Consider the following 8,885-nt stretch of genomic DNA (forward strand, 5'->3'; position numbering starts at 1 on the left):
ACACTTGTTCCAGTCGGTGTTTTTCAGACAAAGCCATTGAGAGGGGCTCTAGGGGGTCGGTTGGGAGGGAAGTTTAGTGCGAGTGGACAAGAAGTGTAGAAAGAGGATATAGGAAGAAATACATGGCCATGAACACAGGGACTAAGGCCCCTCTTTCTTTCTCTCTTGAGCCACACTGAGCTTTGAAGCCTTTCTTCCACCAGCCCTTCTAACTTCTCTTTACTCTAATTCCTGTTGTGTGTTTCAGGTTTACTTCCTTCCCAGAAAGATGACTTTCTCAGGCCTCTGCTATCCAGAATGCGGGGTGGCCCGGCCCAGTCCAGTCACTGGCAGCTGCAATGAGCCATGCGTTAGGCAATGCCCTGACTCTGAAGTGGTGATCAGACCCTCCCCGGTTGTCGTGACCCTCCCAGGACCAATTCTCAGCAATTTCCCTCAGCAGAGCGGAGTGGGAGCCGTAGGAGCACCTGTGGTTGAACCCGGTTTTGGGGGCTCATTGGGTCACGGGGGATTGTACGGCTATGGAGGCCATTATGGAGGATTGTATGGTTTAGGGGGATATGGTGGTTACGGCGGCCGTTACGGTTATGGGGGATTGGGTGGTTATGGTTATGGGGGATTATGTGGTTCTGGGGGATTAGGCGGTTACCTGGGTGGTTATGGTTCTGGGGGATTATGTGGTTCTGGGGTATCTTGCCATAGGTACCTCAGTGGAAGCTGTGGGCCATGCTAAACCCAGCAGGAACCCATCCGTGGATGAAGGAAGAACCAGGAATTGAACAGCAAGATACAGATTCACCCCTGACCTTTTGGGCATGGCTTTCAGAAGTGCTGTGCAAACAGAGCTCCAGTTGAGCTCAGTGGGAGCTGTGTTTGCTCAGCACCTTGGTCTGATAGCCCTGCTGCCTTTCTAATGTTACACTTTAGGACTCTTTCAAGGCTTTGCCAGTGGAGTGCTGATTTTCGTTTTCACATATGGACTCATTCTGAATAACACACAGGCTGTTTACAGTAACTCCACAGTTTAAAGGAAATAGGGGCCTTAAGACAGGCATCAGTTACATTTATTATCATTTGAAGTCCCTTGAGCAAGGGAAAAAGAGACCTTGCTGTGAAGGAGAATTAGACCCTGTCTGTTCTATCCTTTCCATCAATATGTATCTTTAGTGTTTCGCTTTGACCTTCTCTGCGGCAGACATTTAACTGAGAAGCTGTGTAGTCCTCTGCTTCTGTTTTGCTTTGTCTCACTTCCCACTGACTGAGGGAATAAAAGTAACTGAAAATGGTTGTGAAGGGAACTTGTTTGTCCAGCTCTGCAGCTGCAACAACAAAAAAGCACATCTTGTGTGAAATACTTCCCATTTAGGTGGGTTTTCGGTTGCAGCCCTTCTTGAAAAACTGAAAATACGTTCCTTCTGTTCACGTATTTTTCCTGTAACTGTGTACTGCCAATGTCACTCACATTAAAAACGCTGATGCATCGTTATATCCGTCTTCTGGTTCTCCTTGTTCCTCCCTCCTTCTTTAAACATTTCCCTAGGCAAAATTCATCCCTGAAGAGCCAGCAGCATCAGGCATTTCACAAGATGTGACTTTTTGAAGCCCTGAAGTGATAGGAGAATTCAGCCCTTGAAGTAGTTTACAGCATTATGTTGGGTTTCCGTACTGGGATGGAGTTCCACCTTGCATTACCTGTTTTAACAAAGTAAAGTTAACTCTACCCCAAACTCCTGGAATAGCAGAGCAACTTTCAGGACAGGAAGCCTTTCCTTCTACAGCACTTTGAATGTCTGGCTCTTCACTAGAAAGCTCTTCCCAATGTGCACTTCACAAATCACCCTCCCTGTTCTATGGAGCTTCCCTTCCCCGGGGTTTGGGTGTTTCAGCAGGGATTATTCATAAAGACGAATGCTGGGAAAACTTTACTAACCTCATTATTTGTTATGGGTACTTTATCTGGAGCTCTCAGACCAAATCAAATCTCATTTCCATCACCACTGCTCCTCCAGATGCTAAGGATGAATGTTTCAATGAATGTATCTCTGGCATGTCATTTGAGAGCATTTTCAATAATAAACTCTCCAACAGAAACACAGCGGAAACATAATTATGGAGTCAGCAGCCCTTTTTTAGAATAATTCTCCTTTTTCCAGGACATTCTTCTCTTCTCCTCTGATGGGACATCCAGTGACATGTAGGACGTAGCATCCATCTCGGAAGCAGTCTTTTATGACAACCTAATGAGAGGTGTAAATTCAAGCAGCTCTCCTCCTCGACACCAACTTTGCACTCACTTTGCAATGCTGGAGATGAGCTGTCAAGGTTCCTTCCCCACTCTGAACTCTAGGGTACAGATGTGGAGACCTGCATGAAAGCCTCCTAAGCTTACTTTTACCAGCTTAGGTTAAAACTTCCCCAAGGTACAAACTATTTTACCTTTTTGCCCTTGGACTTTCTCTGCCACCACCAAATGTCTAACTGGGATATAATTTAGAAAGAGTCCATTTGGAAACGTCTTTCCCCCCCAAAATCCTCCCAAAACCTTGCACCCCCCTTCCTGGGGAAGGTTTGATAAAAATCCTCACCAATTTGCATAGGTGACCACAGACCCAAACCCTTGGATCTTAAGAACAATGAAAAAGCATTCAGTTTCTTAAAAGAAAAATGTTAATAGAAGAAAAATAGTAAAAAGAATCACCTCTGTAAAATCAGGATGGTAAATACTTTACAGGGTAATCAGATTCAAAACCTAGAGAATCCCTCTAGGCAAAACCTTAAGTTACAAAAAGACACAAAAACAGGAATATCCATTCAATTCAGCACAGCTTATTTTCCCAGCCATTTAAAGAAATCAGAATCTAACGAATCTCTAGCTAGATTACTTACGAAGTTCTAAGACTCCATTCCTGTTCTGTCCCTGGCAAAAGCATCATAGAGACATAGAGCGAGGCTTTGTTTCTCCTTCCCCCCAGCTTTTGAAAGTATCTTGTCTCCTCATTGGTCATTTTGGTCAGGTGCCAGCAAGGTTATCCTAGCTTCTTAACCCTTTACAGGTGAAAGGGTTTTTCCTCTAGCCAGGAGGGATTTTAAAGGTGTTTACCCTTCCGTTTATATTTATGACATGAGCTGACAAGATTTAGGGCAATGGGGCAAAAATAGTTCAGCTTCACATTGAGATTTTGGATTTCATTGCACCAAGAAAACTTAGTTCAATTCATCTTCCTCTGACTCTTTGCCCACATGTGTTCATCTACTGGCCAACAGCAACATCCACTCCTTGGTGAAATGACAGGACCAAAAGTTGATTTCACAAGGATGTTACAAACACAACTGACTGCCTCATTTCTGCCCACCTCAGTTCTGCCCAGATAGACAAACTAAACTACACCAAAGTCATCTACAGGAGTCATGAAAGACAATGGAGGAAATAATTAAGGAATCAATTTCCAGACACCTAGAAGATAATAAGGTGATAAATAACAGCATGGATATATCAAAAACAAAATCTGTGAAACAACCTAATAGATTTCTTTTACAGGATAACAAGCCTTGTGGATAGTGGGCAAGCAGTAGATGTGGTCTATCTTAATTTTCAGTAAGGCTTTTGATACTTTCTTGCCTGACCTTCTCATAAACAAACTAGGAAAATACATCTTAGTTGGTGCTAGGATAAGGTGGGTGCATAACTGGTTGAAAAACCATTCCCAGAGAGTATTTAGCAGGGGTCTACACTCCAACTGGAAGGGCATATCAAGTTGCGTCCCACAGGGATCAGTTCTGGGTCTGATTCTGTTCAATGTCTTCATCAATGATTTAGATTATAGCACAGAGAGTACATTTATAAAGTTTGCAGATGATACCTAGCTGGGAGGGGTCTCAAGGATTAAAATTCAAAATGAGCTGGACAAACTTGAGAAATGGTCTGAGGTAAATAGGATGAAATTCAATAAGGACAAATGCAAAGTACTCCCTGAGGAAGGAACAATCAGTTGCACACATACAAAATGGGGAATGACTGCCTAGGAAGGAGTACTGTGGAAAGGAATCTGAGGGTCATAGTGGATCACATGCAAAATGTGAGTCAAGAGTGTAACACTGTTGCAAAGAAAGCAAACATCAATCTGGGATGTATCAGCAGGAATGTTGTAAAGAATACAGAAGTAATGATTCTGTTCTACTCTGAGCAGGTTATGCCTCAGCCGGAATGTTGTATCCAATTCTGGGTGACATATTTCAGGAAAAATGTGGAGAAATTGGAGTCCAGAGAAGTCCACAGAAGACCAAGAAAACTGATTCAAGGTCTAGAAAACATGACCTATGAGGAAAGATTTAAAAAATTGGGTTTGTTTAGTCTGAAGAGAAGACTGAGAAGGGACATGAAAACATTTTTCAAATACATAAAAGGTTGTTAACAAGAGGAGGGAGAAAAAAAAATCTCCTTAACTGCTGAGGATAGGAGAAAAAGCAGTGGGCTTAAATTGCAGGAAGGAAGGTTTAGGTTGGACAGGAAGACAAACTTCCTAACTGTCAGGATGGTTAAGCACTGGAATAAATTGCCGAGGGAGGTTGTGGAATCTTGGTTATTGGAGATTTTTAAGACCAGGTTAGACAAACTGCTGTCAGAGATTGTACATAAGAACATATGAATGGCCCTACAGGGTCAGATCACTTGTCCATCTAGCCCAGTATCCTGTCTTCTAACAGTGGCCAGTACCAGGTGCCACAGAGGGAATGAACAGAACAGGTAATCATCAAGTGATCCATCCCCTGTACCCCATTCCCAGCTTCTGGCAGACAGAGGCTAGGGACACCATTCCTGCCCTTGCTGGCTAATAGCCATTGATGGACCTATCCTTCATGCATTTATCTAGTTCTCTTTGGAACCCTGTTATGGTCTTGGCCTTCACAACATCCTCTGGCAAGGAGTTCCACAGGTTGACTGTGTGTTGTGTGAAGAAATACTTCCTTCTATTTGTTTTAAACCTGCTGCCTATTAATTTCATTTGGTGACCCCTAGTTCTTGTGTTATGAGAAGTAGTAAACAATACTTCCTTATATACTTTCTCTATACCAGTCATGATTTTATAGACCTCAATCATATCTCCCTTTAGCCATCTCTTTACCAAGCTGAAAAGTCCCAGTTTTATTAATCTCTCCTCATACGGAAGCCATTCCATACCCCTAATTATTTTTGTCGCCCTTTTCTGAACCTTTTCCAATTCCAATATATCTTTTTTGAGATGGGGCGACCATATCTGCACACAGTATTCAAGATGGGGGCGTACCATGGATTTATATAGAGGCAACGTGATATTTTCTTTCCTAATATCTATCCCTTTCTTAATTATTCCCAGCATTCTGTTCACTTTTTTGACTGCCGCTGCACATTGAGTGGATGTTTTCAGAAAACTATCCACATTGATTCCAAGATCTTTCTTGAGTGATAACAGCTAATTTTGACCCCATAATTGTATATGTATAGTTGGGATTATGCTTTCCAATGTGCATTACTTTGCATTTATCAACATTAAATTTCATCTGCCATTTTGTTGCCCAGTCACCCAGTTTGACACTCAAGTCTGTTTGCCACCATTTTTAATTACTTGTTTCACCCTGGTCAGTCTCAACTAAAGGAAAACACAATAAAAGTGAAAGTTGAAAATTTTCTCCATTATGCAGCTGCTGTTAGAAAGTTAAAAGGCAGAAAGAAAGGGTCCATATTCCTGGATAGGAGATCACCTAGCATCATTCTCATTGACACTAAAGTCTTTTGACACTCCTCTTTCATGGGAGAGAGCCATTCAAGCCGATGTAGATGTAGGTAACATACACCTTACAGACCCGGCTCCATTTGCACTTTGCAGAGTGGTCTAAAAACCCATCATGTAGTTGAGAATCAGGCCCACTGTACTGTTAATACAGGAAGCCCATAGCCAGGAAGGCATTAGAAGAAACCCATGGGGAACATGAGGAATGTTTGCAGAGGTGCTGATGAAATGCAGCTCTCTCATTATTTCACACTGAGTTCGGTGTACTCACCACTTCTCAAAGCCACGCTTATGTGATCAGACATGAATCTGTATCTTGCCATTCATTTCCTGGCTCTTCCTTTTCCTATGGATATGCCTGCTGGATTTAACATGGCCCACAGTTTCCACTAATGTAATGATGGCCCCTCGCCATCCCCACAAACCTTGTATTCCCCCAGAACCATATGGGCCCCTGTGACCATAGAGCCCATCCTAACTGTATTGGACACATAACCGTGTAATCTCCCATAATCACAGGGACCCCCATCACCATATAATCCTCCATAATGTTCTAAGCCTCTATCACCACATGCGCCCCCATCAGCACCTCTTATGTCAGCTGCTCCTGAGGATCCCTCTCTGCTCTCCCAAGGAAAAGAGCTGAGAATTGCTCCTGGGAAGGTCACAACTGCCAGTGGGGGTTGAATTAGCACTGTGGAGTCAGGGAACTGCCTCACATCAGTGTCATGCATGGTTTGTGGCATGTCACTCCACACGTGAAGCAAAACATCTCTCTGCCGTGGAGATAAATTTGAAACACACAGCAGGCAAGAAAGAAAGAAAGAAAGAAAGAAAGAAAGAAAGAAAGAAAGAAACCCAACCAGCTCCTTTGAATCCTTGTTACTGTCTTCGTCTTTAAAAAAGCCATGTCTCTAAGACGTATAAATACAGTAAAACCTCAGAGTGATGAACACCAGAGTTACAAAGTGACCGGTCTACCACACACCTCATTTTTAACTGGAAGTATGCAATTGGGCAGTAGCAGAGACAAATAAAAAAAGCAAAATACAGCACAGTGTGTTAAATGTAAACTACTAAAAAACTAAAGGGAAAGTTTTTAAAAAAGATTTGACAAGGTAAGTAAAACTGTGTGTTTGTTTAGTTTACATTAAGATGGTAAAAAGCAGCATTTTTCTTCTGCATAGTAAAGTTTCAAAGCAGAAAAAGTCAGTGTTCGATTGTAAACTTTTGAAAGACCAGCCAGAAGAGTTATTTCAAAGTTACAGACATTTCACAGTTTTGAAGAACTTCCATTCCCAAGGTGTTCATAACTCTTAGGTTCTACTGTTTATAACATTTCTTTCATTAACGCTTGGGATTTCCAGTCTATTAAAAAAAATATCACACAGAACATGGCTGGGATAGCAGGTGCTTTGGTTTGTAAACCTTAGCAAAACTAAAGTGTTTTCTTTTTTTATCAAAGCCCAACACTAAACACAACCTCCTCCCATGGTGTAAATCTGTGTTGTTTCACTGCAGCTACACTAAGTCAGACCAGACGGGGATCTGCCCCTAGAATTACTCCTGCACATGAGAAGGTAGCAGTTGCCAGGCTGTAAGAGACGAGTGGCCCATCTAAGGCAGTATCCTGTCTCAATGAGTGTCACTCACCAGCTGCTTCAGAAGAAAGCAGAACAATGAATTAGTCCTTTATGGAGGAAATAGGGAGTTTCTTCCTAAACCCTAAATTAAAAATTGGGGGGAGAGATTTTTCCGAGCTCCCTAAGGGATTTGAATGCCCAAGTTCCCACTAAAATCAATAAGCTCTCGTGTCCCAACTCCATGTCTTGCTCCAAAAATCCGGAACTTAACATCTAAACCATGAAGAGACCAACGCCTGAAACTTGATAATGGGAAAAAAATGAAAATACCCCAAACCCTTCCCATTGTTAAGAGTTACAAAGTGAATGGGCAAGATTAATTACTAAATTAAAAGGATCCCTAACACATCATCTGAATGGTTATGGAGAAAGCAAGTTGAATAGGATGTCTCCAGTTCACATAGGAGAATAAGTTAACATGGTTAGAAGCCCCCTGAGTCATGAGTGTTTTAATAAACTTTTCTAGACTGCCTGGAGGACTTGAGAGTTCCTTTGTTCCTACAAACCAAATTTTGATAAATCCTTCAATTGATATAATTTTTTTCTATGTGTTTTTGACAACTAATTTGTTCTAGGGCTGTCAATTAATCACAGTTAACTCACATGATTAACTCAAAAAAATTAATTGCAGTTTTAATTGCACTGTTAAACAACAGAATACCAATTGAAATTTATTCAATAGTTTTGGATGTTTTTCTACATTTCAAATATATTGATTTCTTTTACAACACAGAATACAAAGTGTGCAGTGCTCACTTTATATTATTATTTTTTATTACAAATATTTCCACCGTAAAAATGGAATACAAAAGAAATACTGGTTTTCAATTCACCTCATACGAGTACTACAGGGCAATCTCTTTATCATGTAAGTGCAACCTTAAAATGTAGATTTTTTTGTTACATATCTGCACTCAAAAACAAAACAATGTAAAACTCTAGAGCCTGCAAGCCCACTCAGTCCTCTTTTTATTTGCAATATCACCAGAAAGTGAGAACAGATGTTTGCATGGTACTTCTGTAGGTGGCATTGTAAGGCACTTACGTGCCAGGTTTGCTAAACATTCGTATGCCCCTTCAGGCTCCAGCCATCATTCCAGAGGATATGCTTCCATGCTGATGATGCTCGTTAAAAAAAATGATGCATTAATTAAATTTGTGACTGAACTCCTTGGGGGAGAATTGTATGTCTCCTACTGCATTTTCCCCACATTCTGCCCTATATTTCATGTTATAGCAGTCTCGGATGATGATCCAGCACATGTTTGTTTTAAGAACACTTTCACTGCAGATCTGACAAAATGCAAAGAAGGTACCAATGTGAGATTTCTAAAGCACTTGCTTCAGTCTGCACTGCTTTGGATGGTTATCAAACAGAACCTGCTATCAGCATGGACGTATGTCCCCCAGAATGGTGGTTGAAGCATGAAGGGACATATGAATCTTTAGTGCATCTGGCACATAAATATCTTGC

The 8,885-nt window shown here is 41.5% G+C and overlaps 1 protein-coding gene across 1 annotated transcript; it reads left to right on the forward strand.

Moving 5' to 3' along the window:
• Window positions 1-268: 268 nt before the first annotated feature.
• On the forward strand, window positions 269-733 carry LOC144259636 (claw keratin-like). The gene has a single exon (XM_077807937.1). It carries the CDS (start codon window positions 269-271, stop codon window positions 731-733), a length of 465 nt encoding a protein of 154 aa, XP_077664063.1.
• Window positions 734-8,885: the final 8,152 nt, after the last annotated feature.

The sequence above is a fragment of the Eretmochelys imbricata genome, chromosome 1 (assembly GCF_965152235.1).
Source record: "Eretmochelys imbricata isolate rEreImb1 chromosome 1, rEreImb1.hap1, whole genome shotgun sequence".
Taxonomy (NCBI): Eukaryota; Metazoa; Chordata; order Testudines; family Cheloniidae; genus Eretmochelys; species Eretmochelys imbricata.

Coding starts and splice junctions, on each gene's coding strand:
- LOC144259636 (XM_077807937.1), top strand. CDS start 269: ATGACTTTCTCAGGCCTCTGCTATCCAGAATGCGGGGTGGCCCGGCCC.